Raw genomic sequence first — 20,270 nt, forward strand, 5'->3', positions numbered from 1 at the left:
TTTAATAGGAAAGATAGGAAAGAATCCAAATACCCTTCAGTAGTTCAGTAGGAGACTGCTTAAATAAATTGAGGGACTTCCATACAACACAACACCAGACAGAAGCTGAATTCATGGCAAAAACAAAAACAAAACAAACACACACAATTCCAAAAGAGGAAAACTAAAGCAAAACAGTCCAAATATGCTGCTGTCTGATTGGCTGATTCAATTCAGGGACGAAATGCACAACATCTAGAGGAGTTAATGGACTCGAATCTTTCACGAATATTTCTCCTCAATGCCAAGCTTTTTATGAGAGCTGGTCTCAGAGTTCAAGATTATGTTATTTTAAAAGAACCTGGAGAGCAGAACTTCTATGCTGCCAGTTAGGGGAAAAGCAAATAACAGACCTGGCATTCTCTTATAAATATTTAGTGACTAAGAGCACACACTGTGTAGTTAGGCAGATCAGAGTCTGAATTCCATCCCAGCCGCTTAACAACCTGGGCATTTACTTAACTAAGCCTTAGTTTTTTCATCTGTAAAATGGGAAAAGTAACAGTGCCTAACACAGGAGGCCGCAGGGATAAATAGAGAAAATGCAAGTGCAGTGCTTAGTTCAGCATCTGGCGTATAGGCAGCACTCAAAAACATTAGCTACTGTTATTAGTTCAAAAAACATAACAAAGCAGCACAAAATATAGAGTAAAGAAATTTTTAAAATCAAGTTTGGAATAGGACTAAAATACACAACACATAAACAAAGCCTGCTGGATGTTCCTAATGCCTTTGCATGTGTGCAGACACACATACACTCTGGCATTTTCTAATTTGGACTCCTAAGCTGACATTTCTGTACTATGGTTGCCCTAATACTACTTTTATACTATTTTTGTAACTTGAAACATGGTTGTGTTTCTCGTTCCACAGAGACATTGGGGAGAGGACTCAGCCAACAATAAAAAGCAAACATATACTGTCCCCCAGTGACTTTTATTATCTGTGTCTTGGGTGATGCTTTAATCTCAGCCCCTATGGTCATTTACGCCATCAATCAATGTTCCCTGGCAACATTGTCTCTGTTGTATGAAGTCCAGTCAACAGCTGACTTCACCAACCCCTCCTTATCGGTAATGATTGGAGGTCTGATGATATCATGTGTTCCCTGACCTGGGAATAGGTGGACTGGAGCCATTTTGCAGAAACTAAAACTCACTCAAAGAAACTAAGAGGAGCTGACAAGGTGCCAGGGACTCTAGCTCCGTAAGTCAACTAAATATCTTTCCATCCCATCAGAGCACCATCCTATTATCCTACTCTCATTCTGTACACTAACAGCAAGAAAAGAATTGATTCCATCTAACTGAACCCATCTTAGCTAACAAATTAGGTAATCCTGCCTTAAGCATATTTTTAGTTTAAGACAGTGATTCTCAGACTTTAGCCTGCATCAGAATCATCTGTACAGATTGCTAAAAACAGGTTACTAATTTGCTACCCCCAAAGTTTCTGATTCAGCAGGTCTGGTGTGAGGCCTGACAATTTGCATTTCGAACAAGTTCCCGGAGTGCTGATGCTGCTGGTCCCAAACCATTGCTTTGAGAACCACTGGATTAAAGTAATAAATCTTGTACTTATTTGATAGATGTTTGGGAATGTTACTTTTTCCTCTGGAAAACCCATAAAGGAGTTTTAAAAAAAGGAATCCAGGGCTGGCCTGGTGGCGCACTGGATAGTGCGCCACTTGGGAGCGCGGTGGTGCTCCCGCTGAGGGTTCGGATCCCATGTGGAGACCGGTTCCCGCTCACTGGCTGAGCGCAGTGCGGGCACGGTGCCGAGGGTTGTGATCCCGTTGCCGGTCCCCGGTACGGGCACGACACCGAGGGTTGTGATCCCATCACTGGTCAGTAAAAAAGACAAAAAGGAAAAAAAAAAGGAATCCAAATGGTCTGGAGGAGAAAGAATATGTACAATATTAAGATCAGGACAGATCCTGCAGAAGCCTGGCAGGAGTTAAAAAAAAGCCAACACTTCTGCTTGGAGACCTTACTGGGTAAAGACGTAGCGAATATGAGCATATGGCAGTGAACAACAGAGCCATGATAGGAAATTAAGTTTGCTCTCAGTAAATTTCTTTCCACAATTGTATGCTGCCCTGCATCTTATTTCTGCCTTTATGAGGGTACTTCAAAAAGTCTGTGGAAAAATGGAATTAAAATAATAGGAATCCTTCTATGAATTTTTTGAAGACGCCTTATATTTGTGAATGTTCAAGTATGGCACAATTATACCAAACCTTTTAGCCTGAAGAATAGCTTTGTTCAGAATGCAATGAGAAATGGGATATTCACAAACTTGACTTTTAGCTGAAAATATTATCAATATTATGATATCAATGTTATTTTTATCAATCAGCCCTCGCTACTCAGAGCTCATGTAAAGCCCTGCTCTCATCAATTTTATATACCATCAGCCAGGTAAACTAAGGTCATCCTTTATATTTGGAGAACAACCCCCTCTTAATTATGCATTATGAAAAGGCCATTACAAACCACATACTCTGAACTGTCTTTCCCACAGTCAAGGACTAAACATATAGCCTGTGCCCATGAAAAGGAAACAGGCACACATTAATAATGAAACCAGGATGGGGTACAAACTGTTCAATACAATGGGGCTTTGTTTCAATCCAAAAATAATATTCCACTTATAGCTACCATTTAAATTTTAAATACTAATAATACACTTGAAATAGCATTATTATCTTTATTTCTTCCTCCAGGATTGTGCCTGGACAAAAGAAAAACAAATGCACTTGTTGCTAGTGGTCATAGAGAGGGTAGCAAGGAAGAAGGTGGTCCCTACTACAGTTGGCTCTACAGAAGTCCATTATTTTTTAAGAACTAGAATAAAGACATAATTCAGTTAGCATCTACTTACAGCATTCCACAATAAGCTTATTTGTGTCATCGACATCCAGGCATGACTAACTTGACTACATACTATCACATCTCTTAAAGTGAGGTAGAAGAAAACCTAAACACAAAGAAAAGAAATACACAATTTTTGAAAAATATGAAAACCTTGATGTAACTCCTGTGTGTGTGTGTGTGTGTGTGTGTGTGTGTGTATGTGTGTGTGTGTGTTAGTAATCGTAATGTAATTCATCATAGCAGGAGTTTAAATGCTATAATTTTATCTGGAATTATGAACTTTATCTAATTTGAACTTATCTGCTGATGACTTTCTTGTAATGTGATCCTTTTAATTGATCGATGCAGAAGAATGGAGGAAAGTAAGTACATTTGTTTTATTTTCTGAATGAAGATGGAACTCTGCTAGAAAACTAGTGACTTCCCTAAAGAGTAGCTGATATGTAGAAGGTGTTCAATAATTGTTTGCTGAACTGAACTAGATTTCTTTCTAAAATTATGGGATTCTTGGAAAAGATCATTAAGCCCACCTTGGCTTCTATTTCTGGAAAAATGGTAGACTAGAAAATCAGGAAACCCTTTTGATACAAATATCAGTAAATGCTAAAACAAACACTTTTTAAAAAACATAACTCAGTTTTCAAGAAAGTAAAGGAAATCTCCAGAGCCACAATCCTTGTAATCTCAGACTGGTAATAAGGTGTTCATGCTATAGTTGCTTGGGATGCAGGAGCAGTGAGAATAGTTGCTGCTTTTTTCATAACAGGTTCAGATATTACTGTCCATGCAGGGACAGAAGAAAGTCACCAGGCTTGTACAAAGCTGGTAGTTGTAACTAGGTCAGAGAAAGACAGAGAGAGAGAGAGACAGAGAGAGAGAGAGATATCTAGGATTATAAAATAGAGAGCCAGGAAAAAAATTACCTATTGGCAAAAGAAAAACTAAGGTACTAGCCTGAGATGAAAAAACAAAACAAACAAACAAAAAAACCCCAAAGAATCTGTAACCAAAGACCAGCTCTCATGTGTGTTAGAATTTTAATTTTAATTATTTGTGGAATCCAATTTAAATTTATTACTTTTGTGACTGGATTTGATACATTAATAAGCAAAGAGATTCCAAGATGGTAATAACTCTGAGACATCTGGCAGAAATAAATATCTTTCTCTCTAAAAAGACACATGGTCAAGGCAGGCCTTACAGGATTCCCAAAGATTAAGCCTCAACAAAATGGGCTCCCACTCAAAAACTGAAAAACATGTGAGAAAAAAAAATCCAATAAGAATCAGCAAAAATAAAAACAATAACTTTATTAATAAAATTGTCCAATAATGATTATAAAACCTTTAAAGTGATGAGAAACAAAAATAAAAACAAAACTCTTGAGAAAGATGTTGTCAAAGAGAACTGTGTAGACTGTGAAAGGACCAAAACAAATTCATGGAAATTAAAAATATAATTATTGAAATTAAAAACTTAATAGATGAGTTAAATAGCAGATGAAACAGCTGAAAAGAGAATCAGTAAACTGGAATATGTATCTGAAGAAATTACAGAGGATAAGGTGTAGAGAAGATAAAGAGAAGAAATATATAAAGTTAAGAGACACATTACATAACATGAAAAGGTCCAATATACATCTCTATAGACTTTCCAAGAGGGAATGGAGAGAATAGAATCAGAGCAAAATTCAAAAATATCACAGATTAACATGTTCCAGAACTGATGAACGGCAACAATTCTCAGATTCAAGAAGCATGAGACATTCCAAGCAGGAAAATGAAAATACCAACGGCATTACAGTAAAACTGCAAAAGACCAGAAGCAAAGGAAAATCTTAAAGTCAACCAGAGACAGATTACCTACAAAAAAAAAAGTCATTTAGACAGCAACAACATAAAGCAGAAGTCAGCAGAAAATAACTATCAATGACAGGTACTATATGCAAGTGAATTACAACTCAAGAATGAGTATTAAGTAAAGACACTTTAAGACAAAGATTGAGTTTGCTTCCAACAGATTCTTCACAAAGGATCTTCTAAAGAACACTGAAATCAGAAGAAAGGAGTGACATGTAAATGGTAATGATTGGCACGGAATCTGATAAGTATGCAGGGAAAGCTACTAACTTTATAACAAACGAGTATAATGATGATGACTAATGTGGGGACACAAAAAGAAGGAGGAACAAAAACAGTAGATAATAATAATACTCTAAGATTTAAGGGAATAATCAGAGTTAAAATGTTCTAAATTCCAGTTATAATTCAGGAAGAAAATACAGATATTAACTTACTTTAGGTAAGTTTACTTTAGGTTTTACCTAAAAAGGTTAACCTTACTTTAGGTTTTATTAACAAATTCACATGTTAAAAATATTTGAGTGACCAGTGAAATAGTAGAAACAGAATGTATATCTTCTAAAACATGAAAATAGGAAAAAGAGGGTAGATTTTAAAACTCAATAAATAGATCCAGCATTCGATCTCTGCACTAACTGCCAAAAGAACCAAAAACGATAAAAAATTAAAATTTGAGTGAGAAATAAAAATAAAAATACTCAATAAATAAAGGCAGATAAGGAGGAAAAAGAAGCATATAAAAAGAGAATAAATAGTATATAGTTAAATGAGAAAAACAAATCCAAGTATATCAACAGTCACAATAAATTTAACAAAGTTCACTGATTAGAAGACAAAATTATCCTTAATAATGCTTTTTGCTTTAATGTTTTCCCCTGATATTAACATAACTATCAGCTTTCTTTTTTAGTTTTATTTTATTTATTTATTTTTTTTCCTTTTTGTCTTTTTTTTTCATGTCTGGCAATGGATCGCAACCCTCAGTGCCGCGTCCACACCTCGCTCAGCCAGTGAGCAGGAACCGGTCTGTATGTGGGATCTGAACCCTCGGCGGGAGCGCCGCTGCGCTCCCAAGCGGCACACTGTAGCAGTGCGCCACCGGGCCGGCCCTTTTTTAGTTTTATTTTTAAATGACAAATAATAATCGTATATATTTATGGGGTACAACATCACATTTTGTATGTTTACAATGTGGAATAATTACATCAGGCTAATTAACAAATCCATCACCTGACATACCATTTTTTGTGGAGAAAACTTTTAAAATCTACTCTGCCAAGCACAAAAAGACAAATGCAGCATGATCTCACTTATATTTGAAACCTAAAAAAGTTGAACTCAAAGAAATGAGAGTAAAATGGTAGTTATCAGCTTTTCATTCATTTGTGTTCATTTTGTTTAGTATTGTATTTTAGGTGGATTTTTAAAGCTTATCTGATAAAGAGGGTAACTACATAATAATTAAAGGAAACAATTCAAACAATTCACCAGAGATATATAACAATCCTAAATGTGTAAGCAGCTAATAACATAGCCACAAAGTTATAAGGAGAAATTGGCAAATCCACAATCATGATGAAAGATAATTTCAGTTAATACATCAATGTGAGGAAATAAATTTTTCTTTTCTCAGTACTCCTGTAAAGAGCCCTATGACTCTAGGGACATGGAAGTTTATATAATATAAAGACACAGAATGTTTAGCGTTCACTTTTTCTAGAAACATTTTACTTTCCACAAACCATCAAGATTAGATCTGCAGCCATGTGTCTAGTTAATTGCTCTGATACAAAACAATAACAAAATATCTCTTCTCTCCAAGAAGGTCCAATGATTACAGCCTGGACCAGTAAGCTCCCAAGGTGCCCAGAAGATCCCTAGTAATTGACATTTCAAGGAGAAGTCAACCCTAGAACTTTGGAGACATCTTTAGGTCTTAAAAGCTGGAGATATTAGGGCTTTTCTGGTCCTCAGAGAGGTGTATTATAAGAAGTTCTGCCTCCTTTGCTTACTTATAAGGACTCTTGTGATTTCACTGGGTCAACCTAGATAATCCAGGATAATTTCCACATCTCAAGGTCCTTACTTAATCACATCTGAAAAGACTTTTTTTGTAATGTAGGGTAACATATTCACAGATTCTGAGGATTATGACATGGACATCTTTGGACCATTAAGGTTCTGTCTACCATACTACCTAAGGGAATGGTAAATACTAAATTTGAGAGAGCAGTTACCTCTTAGAGAGGAAAGAGAATGCAATCAAGGAGACTTTAATTGTATTTATTATGCTTTATTTGTTAACTGGGTGGTGAGTACCCAGATGTTCATTATATTATATTTTTGGCATGCCTGAAATATTTTATTCCAATAACCTCACTTTGAATAAAATACCTAGAAATAAATTTAAGGAGGTTAAATACTACAAAACATTGCCAAAAGAAATTAAAGACCTGAATGAATGGAAAAACATCTCATGTTCATGAATTGAAGGACATAATAACAACAACAATACAAGGAATCAAATCAGAATTTTAAATCTGCTCATAAATAAATACCAAACAAACTCAGGTCCAGAGAGTTTTACAAAACTATTTGATAAGTGAAAGAATCTACTCTGACTAGTTTAGCTACATTACAGTGTCTTGGGAGATCTGAGATAAGTCAGTAATCACATCTACCTGTCCTAGAAAATGTTAACATAAGACCATTTTTCTTAGTAGCAGTCGTAATGGTGCTAGAAAGCCATAAAATAACCTAGAATACTTCCTATTACCCTTATCCTAGATCCCTGCATGTAGGATGTCATGTAGTAACAATCCCAAATCTATATGTCATGTACAACCAATAGAAAGCCTGATGAAGTAATGAGGGGGGGCTGTCCTTCTCTCTCTCCTTTGACCCTTCTCCCTTCTTGTGATTTTAAAATGTTCAGCTCTGCTGGCCCTCTTCAGAACACATTTTCAGGGCTACTTGATTTGTGTGTCTCCCCAGTTGCAATCATCATATTGGCTCAATAAATCCTTGCTATATGTATTTGGTCTCAGTTTCTTTTTAGGTCGACATATTCTATCAAATATCCAAGAAACAGATAATATAACAATAAGAATGCAAAGATGTCACTACTTCCCAAAGTGTGTTCTATAGATTCAATGCAATTCCTATCGAAATTTCAGAACCTGCACTTCTTGGAAGGTTTCTATACTAGTTTCCTGGGGCTGCCATAACAAATTACTATAAACTTGGTGGCTTAAACAAACAGAAATTTATTCTCTCAGTTATGGAGACTAGAAGTCTGAAACAGAGGTGCTGGGAGGGCAGTGCCCCTTCTGAAGGCCTTGGGGGAGGATCTTTCCTCGCCTCTTCCTAGCAGGCAGTGGCTGCTGGCAATCCTTGGCATTCCTTGGCTTGTAGCTACATCACTCTAGTTTTTGCCTCTGTCATCACATGGACTTCCTCCCTCCTGTGTGCATCTGTGTGTCTGTCACTCTCCTTTCTCTTATAAAGACACCAGTCACTGGATTTAGGGCCCATTCTAATCCACTATGATCTCATCTTAACTAAGTACTTCTGCAAAACTCCTATTTCCAAATACGGTCACATTCTGAAGCTCTGGGTGAACATGAATGGAGGGGGGTACACTATTCAATTCACCACAATTACCTAACTTCTCATCTGCAAAGTGAGGGTCTTTGATGAGATTTTGATGAGATAATCTCTAAAGTCTTCTTCCATACCTAAAATTTCAATTACTTTTGTGATTCATGGCCAGATAGTTAAAACTATACTACCAATTATATTGCCATTGTGTGATTTTTTTTTTCCTTTTTTGTCTTTTTTACTGACCGGTAATGGGATCGCAACCCTCGGTGCTGCACCTGCACCGTGCTCAACCAGTGAGCGGGAACCGGTCTCCACATGGGATCCGAACCCTCGGCGGGAGCACCTCCGCACTCCCAAGCAGCGCACTATCCAGTGCGCCACCGGGTCAGCCCGCCATTGTGTGATTTTTAATGTTAAGTTTAAAGGGTTTATTTTTTCTATGTTGTATGATTAAGTTATTCTCAGCTGTTAATTCTAACAGGATATTAATTATAAAAACAACAGCAACAAAAAATCCTTATCTAAATGGATCCTACCATTGTCTTGTTAAATTCTTGCACAAATGGAAACAGACTTTGATCTGTAAGGTACACTTGCATTCTTGTCTATACCATAGAGAAGACAGGGGCTGTTAGAATAAGACCATATAATGCCTTTTCCTACATGTGGGAAGTTACTAATTTATTCACTAGTTCACCTAACGCTTACTTGTTAAGTACCTACTTTACAACACTCACACCTCATTAATTCCATAGAATATTGCCCAGAAATATTTAAAAGGCAAGTGTTCCACTTTTCAAAGTGGAATAAACTGTTGTAAAGAATTTAAATGTGATTATCATAAGTCTATCTCCTAGGTAATGGTGACATTGTTGTATGGTATATATTGAGAATTTTAAAACATTCATATGCAATGACATTCAGAAAATCTAAAAAATAATTCCACATGGAACATGGGCTATTGCCAACATGGCAACTTGAGAAGAACATCAGGGCAGGGGAGTGTGGATTCCTAATTCAATTCCACAGATAATCACCATGTGGTTATTCTGTGCAAGACATTCTAACCACCCCCACAACTGACAAGATGTGGCACAGAAGAAAAAGGGGAAATTTCAAGAAAACTGTATACCACTGAAAGTCTGTATAAGTTATGAAATACAGGGCTACTCAAAAGTTTATTCAATCTATATCAGCACCTACTATGTGCCAGTGGACTTTGGACCTTCAGGAGAATGAAAAGCACTTAGCAGTCCCTGAACAAATAATGAGGGGAGAAAGGGGAATGAAAGCCTGCATCGTGAGGGAAACAGAGGGATGCAGCAAAGAGAACAGAAGGCGAGAGAAGAACGCCTGCACCTCTGGTAGCGGAGAACAAGAGAAAAAGAATCCACAAGTTCAAGGAAGCCCACTCTTCCCCGAAGTTGTCGTGGCACCTGGTGGTATGTGGTCCCAGTTAGGGATACAGAGGCAGCTGCAAGAAAAGTCCTCCAAGAGTCTGAGACTTTTCAAGCCTCCTGCTCACTCCCCACACCTTTTGACTCACGTGGAGAAGGGTGATACTCTTGGAAGAGACCAGGGATGCGTCTTGGAATAGGGAGATGATGAACTGTTGGCAACACACTGAAGCACCAGGAGCACATCAGATATTCTCTTTTTTTTTTTTTTCCTTTTTGTCTTTTTTCATGACCGGTAACAGATCGCAACCCTCAGTGTCGCGCCCGTACCGGACTGGGACCAGCAACGGGATCGCAACCCTCAGTGCTGCGCCCGCACCTCGCTCAGCCAGTGAGTGGCCGGTCTGTATGTGGGATCCGAACCCTTGGCGGGAGCGCCGCCACGCTCCCAAGCGGCGCACTGTAGCAGTGCGCCACCGGGCCAGCCCCAGATATTCTCATTTTTACCTTAAATGACTGAACTAGGGTCACTGGGAGGAAATCAACAGCACACAGATTTCAGCTTTACATGAGGAAAGACCTCTAGTCCCTTCTAGCACAAAGGCTCTGTGATTTTAGGATTTTGTAATTCTCTGCTCTTCGAAACAAACAAGCTTCCCCTCAAATGAAGAATTTACAATCTTCATGGTGAGAACTAAATCTATTCTCTAACACCCTATCTATGGTGTTAGATTGGTATTGGGGGTATCAGCACATGTGTTCCACACAACAGCGAGGAGGAGGAAGGAAGAGCTGAAATGGAGGAAGGGTTTCTATCCATTGACTATGCCGGGGCGCTGGGTGTGTTCAAGAGGGGACTCTGACTTGGGGTGGAGGAGCCTGTTGGAAGACATGAGCTCTAAGTCCCTTCTAGCACAAAGATTCTGTAATTCTAAGATTTTATAACTCTCTGCTCTCCAAGGCAAGCCAGCTCTCAAAGAAAAGAACTTCATGAGAACTAAATCTATCCTCTCTTAACACCAGCACTCCCTACTTATTTGTTAGATTATCTGCATAGTAATACATTTCATGTGGAAGTTCTTGCTGTAAGCACAGTAGAAACCAAACGAAAGTAAATCCAGACAGTATTGGCACACAAGGAAAAAAGTTACAGTACAGATATTCTAAATTAGACCCAATTTACGCACCACATGATCATGTGACTGTGTGCGCCATCAAATAACAGCAATACCTCCCTACAACTGTGTGACACTTAGTGTACAGAATATTAGCACATGCATATGGGTGAGGTCCTTCTGCAAGGACTAAATGTTGAAGTTGCTCAGTCAAGTTAAAGAACGGCTTCCCATCTGGTCAAGACATCTACCTTTCTTGAGGCTTGTAAAATAAGAAAAAAGAAGACATGAGAAAAACACTCCTGCAAAGGCTGATTTTCTCTCAGCTAGGTCGGGAGCTTCCCTCTGGTACCTCTCTCTCTTCAGCGACTGAGTAGGTGGGCCTGTTAGTGAGTTCTGTAACCAGGAGACCATACCTCAAAGTTGGAAAATGGAAAAGATCCTTTTTCTTGATGGAATATAGAATATCATAAAAAATTCAGAGTTCCATGTTGGCCCTTTATATATAAGGTGCCAAAGCCTATATCACAATCTTCAGGTAGTTCTGGTCCTCTGCCCAGGAACAAAACACTGCCGGTGAGAGAACCTGGACCACTTCCCCTTCCTAAAGCCATTAGGTGGGGCTGAGCAAAGCAGGCATCTGCAGGGCTGTGGTCATGGGCCAGAGGAAGGTGTCAGAGCGAGGAGAATGTTCTCTGAGGAGGGCTGCCCAGTGACAGGTGCGCGCTTCAGTGGGGGAGGTGGGCAAGCGACAGGGAGGGGCCCGGTGTGGAATGTGGGGCCCCAAACTGCGTGAGGAGGCTGGTCTGGCATAGAGGACAGAGCCCGAGTGAATGGGAAAGTGGTCTAACCCAGGAGTGGGACCCCAGGGAGGGGATAAGGCAGGGAGTCCCACTTGGGGTGGCCGTGGAGCTTAGTGGGGTGAGGAGTGAATTTACTCATGGGATAAGGGACTGTCCTGTGTGGAGTATCAGAAAGAGGGGGTGAGGGGGGATTTGTACAGGAAAGGCGGCCAAGCAATGGAAGATTGCTACCTATGGAGAGATGGATCAAATAATACAAATATTAGGAAGCTGGGAGTCAGGTTTCTTGATCTAGAAAGGATTTATAAGTTTGGGAAGAAAGAACACTAGAATGGACCCTGGGATGTTAGACTGGAATTACGGTATTGGTGGGAAGTCCTAGTTTTTAATAAGTACAGCATTGCTTCTGATCAAGGAATTTACTTCACAGCAAAAGAAATGCTTTCACAGGCCCCTGCTCATGACATTAACTGGTCTCACCACGTTCCCCACCAGCCTGAAGCCGCTGGTTTGATAAAATGGTGGAATGACCCTTGAAGACTGTTTCAGTGCCATGTAGGTGGCAATCTCTTGCAGGGCTGGAGCAAGGTTCTTCAAAGGCTGTATGTGCTCTGAATCAGTATCCAATATATGGTGTTGTTTCTCCCATAGCCAGGATTCTTGGGTCCAGAAGCCAAGGGGTGGAAATGTTTTCTGACCGTGTATGGAAGGCCATTCCAATGGGCTCTTCCCATAGCTGCTCCTAAGAAATGGGAGAGGCACACTCACTATTACCCCTGGGAACTCATAGCAAAAACTTTGCTTCCTATTCCCATGACCTTATTCTGTTTGCCTAGAGGTTCTAGTTCTAAAAGGAAGAGTGTTTCCACCAGGAGACACAACAATGATTCCACTGAACGGGAAGTTAAGACTACTGCCCAGCCACTTTGAACTCCTCATGTCTGTGAATCAACAAAGAAGGGAGTTACTGTGCTGGCTGAGGTGATCCATCCTGACTATAAAGAAGAAATTGGATGATTACTCCACAATGGAGGTAAGGAAGACTATGTCTGGAATACAGGAGACCGTTTAGGGCATCTCTTAGTGTTTGATGGAAAGCTTGTTTGTTTTGAAGAGCAGAGAATTACAAAATCTTAAAATCACAGAGCCTTTGTGCTAGAAGGGACTAGAGGTCTTTCCTTACGTAAAGCTGAAATCTGTGTGCTGTTGATTTCCTCCTAGTGACCCTAGTTCAGTCATCTAAGGTAAAAATGAGAATATCTGATGTGCTCCTGGTGCTTCAGAGTATTGCCAACATTTCATATCCTGCAATTAACATCAATGCAAACTACAACAACCCAATCCAAGCAGGAGTACCAGTGGCTCAGACCCTTCATGAGTGAAGATTTGAATCACCTCACCAGGTAAGGAATCATGGCCACCCAAGGTGCTTGTTGAAGACAAAGGGAATACGGAATGAGTAGTGGAAAAAGGTAGTTATAAATTCCAGATATGACCACATGACCCATTACAGAAAGGACTGTAATTGTCATTAGTATTCCCCCTTATTTTGTTGTGAATATATATGAAATATCTATTCTATATCTTATTCATATCTCTATATATTCAATATCTTTATTTTTCTCCCTCTTTTCCCCTTATGTAACATAAGATGAAGTGACTTCATAATATTTAAGTATTTTAAATTTTACATCATAGTATTTAAGTTATGCAATATCAAGGAGAAGAGCAAACATACTCAGGTATTTTATCTCTTATTCTGGGAATGAGTACATTTCCTCTTATACACAGGATAGTTGTATCATGTTAGGCAGAGGTATGACCTTGTTCTTGTCTTTATTTAGAGATTAAGTATGGTTTAAGGAGATGTAGATGGGTGTCAGGCTGACAAGGGATGGATCTGTGATGGTTAATTTTTATGTGTCAAATTAAGTGGGCCATAGGGTGCCGAGATATTTGGTTAAACATTATTTGTGGGTATGTCTGTGAGGGTGCTTGTGAATGAAACATTTGAATCAGTAGAGAGTAAAGCAGATTACTCTCCCCAAAGTGGGTGGACCTCACCCAATCCATTGAAGGCCTGAATAGAATAAAAGATTAAGAAAGAATTCTCTCTCTCTGTCTGATTGCCTTCAAGCTGGTACATGAGCCTTCTCTTGCCTTTGGACTCAGACTGGAACTAAACCATTGACTCTGTCTCCAACTTGCTGATTACATATCTTGGATTTTTTTTTTTTTTTGTCTTTTTTGTGACCGGTAAGGGGATCGTAACCCTTGGCTTGGTGTCGCCCGCACTGTGCTCAGCCAGTGAGCTCACCGGCCATCCCTATATAGGATCCGAACCCGCGGCGGAAGCGTCGCTTCGCTCCCAGCGCCGCACTCTCCCAAGTGCCCGACGGGCTCAGCCCACATATCTTGGATTTCTTAGCCTTCATAATTCCATGAGCCAATTCCTTACAGTAAACACACACACACACACACACACACACATACACACACACAAAGGTACTTCAAAAAGCTCATGGAAAGATTTGTATTATCTTTTAACTTCATTTTCTCACAAACGTTTTGAAGCACCCTCATATATTCCTAATAATAAATATATAAGGAAGACTCACAGGCTATCATAAGGGGAAAAGAGGGAGGAAAACAAAGATATTGGAGATATTCAGAGAAACATATACAGAGAGAAACATACACACACACACACATATCTATATTTACTATAAAGAATATATATAGTCATGTGCCACATAATAAAGTTTCAGTCAATGAGGGACTGCTTATACAACAATGGTCTCATCAGATTATAATGGAACTGAAAAATTCCTATTGCCTCTTGACATTGTAGTCACTATGTCATAGCACTACACATTACTCACATGGGAGCCATAGGCTATACCATATAGCCTAGGTGTGTAGTCGGCTATACCATCTAGGTTTGTGTAAGTATGCTCTGTGATGTTTGCACAAAGACAAAATCACCTCACGACACATTTCTCAGAATGTATTCCCATCGTTAATCTGTGCCTGTGTGTGTGTGCCTGTGTGTGTGTGTGTGTGCGTGTGTGTGTGTGTATACATATCACTGGTTTTGTTTTTCTGGAGAACCCAGACTAATACAGGAACACAATTAGGGAACAGAGAACCAGGAGTGGAGAATCAGGGAAGAACCAGTATAGAAGGACAGGTAATGCGGCATCTTGAAAGCTGAGGGAATAATTTCCAGAAAAAAAAAAAAAAAGGTAGGTCCATAGTAAATGGTTAATGTCACTGTCTTTCTGAGAATAAAAGAAGGTCCGAAAGAAAAAGTTCTTAAATGTAATTTCTAATAGGGTAACATTTGTTAAATCTGATTAATGTGTTTGTGCTTATTACTAATTTCTGTCCTTTTCTGGATGTTTCATCATAAGTTTTTAACTTTTTTTGTTGGAAAAACTGAATGAAATCATCATCAGGTACTGTCAAATAGGTTATGACTGAAAAATATCCAATAATTATCTTTATGAGTATTGGGGAAAATATTCAAAATAGAGTATGTGTGGTGAGGATTAAATTTTATGCTGAGAGGTGTGTTATAAATAAATAGATGTATTCTATCCTAGGCAGGATTGCAGTCAAGCAGAAAAAAATCTGTCAGAATTTCCCAAACTTTTTTAGCCAATTTTCACTTTCTTTTACTACAAAACATTTTTTAACATTTTAAGGAACACTGCTGGAAATATTAGTCTTTATGTCCCTGGGATCCAATGTTTAAATGCAGGGCTGTAACGATCTTGGGTCAGACCCATATGGAATGTATATTCAAAAAATGTATATTTTTTATTTTACCTTATCAATATACAATGTAGTTGATTTTCATGTCCCTTTACCAATTCCTCCTTCCCCCTCGCTTTCCCCTTCCTGCTTCCCCTCCCCCTGTCAACATCATATCTGCTCACTTTCAAAACAATACTTTGACTTTTAATGGTATTTAGGAAACATAGGTGCTATAGATGGGATGTTTATGTCCCCTCCCCCAAATTCATATGTTGAAACTTAATCCCCAATGTGAAAGTATTTGGAGGCGATGCCTTTGGGAAGCAATTAGGTCATGAGAGCAGAGCCCTCATAAATGGGGTTAGTGCCCTCATAAAAGAGACCCCAGAGAGCCCCCTCGTCCCTTCTGCCATGTGTGGACACAGAGAGAATATGACTGTGAACCAGGAAATGGACCCTAACCAGACACCAAATCTGCTGGCACCTTGATCTTGGACTTCCACCATCCAGAATTATGAGAAATAAATTTCTGTGGCTTATAAGCCACCCAGTCTACGGTATTCTGTTATAGCAGCCCAAACAACCTAAGACAATATTGGAATATTCTTTAGAATACTGTCTTCTAGAGAGAGTATGTCTTCTTTGAGAATAAGCCTAAATTAGGGAGAAATAAAAGACGAACACAGAGTGGAACAATAGAGAATTTATTAGTTTTTCCTTAAGATGCCATGTTCATGAGAAGAAGCTCACATTAGTTACATTTTTAGAATAACTACCATTTACCATTTTATTCATTAGAAATACTGCATTAAAAACAAGAATAACATTTACAGAATGTCCTATTTTGGGTATGCAGAACAAGATAATTGCTAAGAACAGTCCAGGTGTTATATCAATATTTAAAACTTTAAAAGATTAAGCCTAAATAGAATGTTCAATTTAGCCATGGGTTAAGATTGTTTAATTGCTGAGTGTTTTATGTTTGCAGTTTCATTTCTAATGGGATGCAGTTAAATTGCCCTCTAAGTGTTTGGAAGTGAAGGTGTTGTTATATTCTTTGACATTAGATGTTCTGCAAAAAGGCATGGTTAGTTTAGACAAGGAACAAAATACTTTGACCTCGAACTGGTAAAAGTTACATTTTAATTTTGTATGAAAAGAATGACTTCATTAAACAACTGAGTTTTACTCTTGGACAAATTTGCCTCCAAGTAAATGGGTGTTTGCAGTATTTTGCCACATATATATCCTAAAAGAATTTGTCAGCAAAACTGAAAGAAATCATCATTAAATACTGTTGAGTAAGTTGTGATTGAAAAACACCCAATAATTATCTTTATGAGCATTTGGGAAAATGTTCAAAATAGAGTTTGTGTGGTGATAGATAAATTTTACACTGAGAAGAGTACTATAAATAAATAGATGCATTCTAGTCTAGGCAGGATTGCAATCAGGCAGGAACAATCCATCATTCTAGAATGGAGTAATGTTTCTGTTGGAATTGTGTAGGGAAACAAATCCTAAATGTAGAAAACTAGAGTATAAATCCCAGTTCTGGGTATGTGTGTTATAGACTGAATGGTGTTGTTCATCCCCAAATCCCTGTGGATGGTATTAGTAGGTGGAACCTTTGGGAGGTAATTAGCTTTAGATGATATCATGAGGGTGGGACCCCCATGATGGGATTAGTGCCCTTATAAGAAGAAGAAGAGACATCAGAGTTTCCTCTGTGTGTCATGTGAGCACACAGTGAGAAGGTGGCCATTTGCACGCCAGGAAGAGGGACCTCATCAGGAACCTAATCTTCCAGCACCTTGTTTTTAAACTTAGCCTCCAGAACTGTGAGAAAAATGTCTATTGTTTAAGCCTCCCAGTCTACGGTATTTTGTTACAGCAATCCAAGATGACTGAGACACTGTGTAACCTACAACATGTAATTTAACCCCTCTGATCTTCAGTTTTCTGATTTGTAAAAGGGGCATAAAGCTGATGTGAGCAATAATGTGCAGGAATGAGTCTACCAATACACACCATGACTAAACCAATACTAAACACTAGTGGGGAGATAGTCACTGGTGGGGCAGACCCAAGAAGATTGCTCTGACATTTAAAAACACTTATGTCCAAGCTGCCTAACAGTGACCTAAATTACTACTGAATGTTCAAATACACTCATATTCTAACAGAGCTCTATTTTTATTCTCTGGGAATTGTGAAAACTGTCCCTTCTGAGATAAACGCCATATTGCCAAAAATATCTTTGGGAAATTTTCATTTCTTGTCCCTAAATTTGGCTCAGTCTGTTTGTTCTGATGACAGGGACTGCCTTCAGGATAGGGATGGTAAGAAGGGAGTAGATTAAGTAGGTTAAGAATATGGCTTGCTCTGAGGGATCTCGCAGATGCCATAGACCTTGCAGGTTAAGTTCCAGAACAGTTGCCAAGCGGGGCCCATCATGGGGTTGGGAGCGGTCTACAGAAGGATTGGCAAACTACACCCCAAGAGCAAAATGTGGCCACCCCCTCCCATCTCTCTTAGTATGGGCTTCAAACTAAGAAAAGTTTTCACATTTTTTAACATGTTTTTTTAAAAAACTATTAGTCTTTTGGACAGAACAGTTGCTCAAAGAGTTGTTGACATTGCCTCTGGTTCACAAAATCTGAAATATTTACTACCTGGTCCTTTTCAGAAAAAGTTCGTGGACCCCTAGTCTAAAGTCAGTAAGCTAGAAATACTACAGGGACCAAGGGCATTTGCTCCCTGCTTTGATAATCTATTGGGCAGTAGACTGGAAAGATGTTTGCTACATAACAGTCAATTTCTCCTCTCCCATCTTCCTTGCTAACATAACCGTAATTTGGTTCGGGAATCCACTCCCCATGAGCTCCATGGGAGGGTTTTCCCACACCTAGCCCCATTATCTATCTAGCTATATATATTAAAAACCATGACTTCCAATGGATATCTAACACCCCAGGGTCCATTCTAGTGTTCTTTCTTCCCAAACTTATAAATACTTTCTAGAGCTAGAAACCTGACTCCCAACTTCCTAATATTTGTATTATTTGATCCATACCCCCATAGGGAGCAATCTTCCGTTGCCTGGCCACCTTTCCTATACAAATCCCCCCTCACCCCCCCCTTTCTGATATTCCACACAGGCCAGTCCCTCATCCCATGAGTAAATTCACTCCTCACCCCACTAAGCTCCACGGCCACCCCAAGTGGGACTCCCTGCCTTATCTCCCCCCTGGGGTCCCACTCCTGGGTTAGACCACTTTCCCATTCACTCGGGCTCTATCCTCTATGCCAGACCAGCCTCCTCACGCAGTTTGGGGCCCCACATTCCACACCGGGCCCCTCCCTGTCGCTTGCCCACCTCCCCCACTGAAGCGCGCACCTGTCACTGGGCAGCCCTCCTCAGAGAACATTCTCCTCGCTCTGACACCTTCCTCTGGCCCATGACCACAGCCCTGCAGATGCCTGCTTTGCTCAGCCCCACCTAATGGCTTTAGGAAGGGGAAGTGGTCCAGGTTCTCTCACCGGCAGTGTTTTGTTCCTGGGCAGAGGACCAGAACTACCTGAAGATTGTGATATAGGCTTTGGCACCTTATATATAAAGGGCCAACATGGAACTCTGAATTTTTTATGATATTCTATATTCCATCAAGAAAAAGGATCTTTTCCATTTTCCAACTTTGAGGTATGGTCTCCTGGTTACAGAACTCACTAACAGGCCCACCTACTCAGTCGCTGAAGAGAGAGAGGTACCAGAGGGAAGCTCCCGACCTAGCTGAGAGAAAATCAGCCTTTGCAGGAGTGTTTTTCTCATGTCTTCTTTTTTCTTATTTTACAAGCCTCAAGAAAGATAGATGTCTTGACCTGAGGCGAAGCCTTCCTTCAGCTTGACTGAGCAACTTCAACATTTAGTCCTTCCAGAAGGACCCTATGAAAGCATTTGTACACTAAGTGTCATACAATTGCTAAGGCAATGTTGCTATTGTTATTTCTTGGTGCACACAGTCACATAATTCTGTGATGCATGAATTGTGTCTAATTTAGAAGATATATACTATAACAGAGCTCTTCAATGATGCTGGGGCTTATCTCACAAATTTCTTTCTCACAGTGGTGGTGAAAGGTATGTCTTCTGGAAACTCCCAGTGGGGTTGAGTAATTTATATGACAAATCCACTCTAACACTCTAATCTCCCTAAGCCTTTGAATCCCTTCCTCTTCATTACATCAAGACAAGTTCTGCATTTCTAATTCTCTCATTGTGGTCTATCCTTTGCTCCACGTTTCAGCAAACCAACCAAATAAACTGTTAGAGCCCTTCCTAACTCTCTGAGCTATAACATTTAACGCAAATCTCTGCTTAGTGAGTCCATGTCAATAAATTCAGCCACATCCAACTTTATGTCCCTTCACCATTATCCAATACCCTCAATATCCATTTTGAATAGAGATTTTGCATATCTCTTTTGCCAGATCATGCCATGACTATCGGTGCTCTCTTTAGTACTGGAAATAGAGTCATTAGCATCTTTAAATTTAATTACATTACAGAGCCAATCCCAGAAACCCTAGAACCAATTCAGAAAATTCATCCTTAAAATTCTGATCCTCTAGAACCACTATTGGTACCAAAATCTATATTAGCCTGGGTCTACCAGAGAAATGGGACCAATAGAATATATCTCCATCCATCTGTCTATCTGATCTAGCCATCTATATCTATCTATATGACATAGGTGTCTATCTATATTGAGAGGGAGGAGAGAGAGAGAGATTTTATTTTAAGGAATTGGTTCAT

At 39.4% G+C, this 20,270-nt stretch overlaps 1 protein-coding gene across 1 annotated transcript in view; it reads right to left on the reverse strand.

The window, feature by feature from the left end:
• The window catches only part of FBXL13 (F-box and leucine-rich repeat protein 13), a 130,624-nt gene that overhangs the window by 47,863 nt on the left and 62,491 nt on the right, over positions 1–20,270 (reverse strand). Inside the window, exon 8 of the mRNA XM_008589225.1 lies at positions 2,923–3,018. Coding sequence (XP_008587447.1) covers positions 2,923–3,018 — 96 coding nt within the window. The remainder of the gene's footprint in view (positions 1–2,922; positions 3,019–20,270) is intronic.

The sequence above is a fragment of the Galeopterus variegatus genome, unplaced genomic scaffold (assembly GCF_000696425.1).
Source record: "Galeopterus variegatus unplaced genomic scaffold, G_variegatus-3.0.2 Scaffold5308, whole genome shotgun sequence".
NCBI lineage: Eukaryota > Metazoa > Chordata > Mammalia > Dermoptera > Cynocephalidae > Galeopterus > Galeopterus variegatus.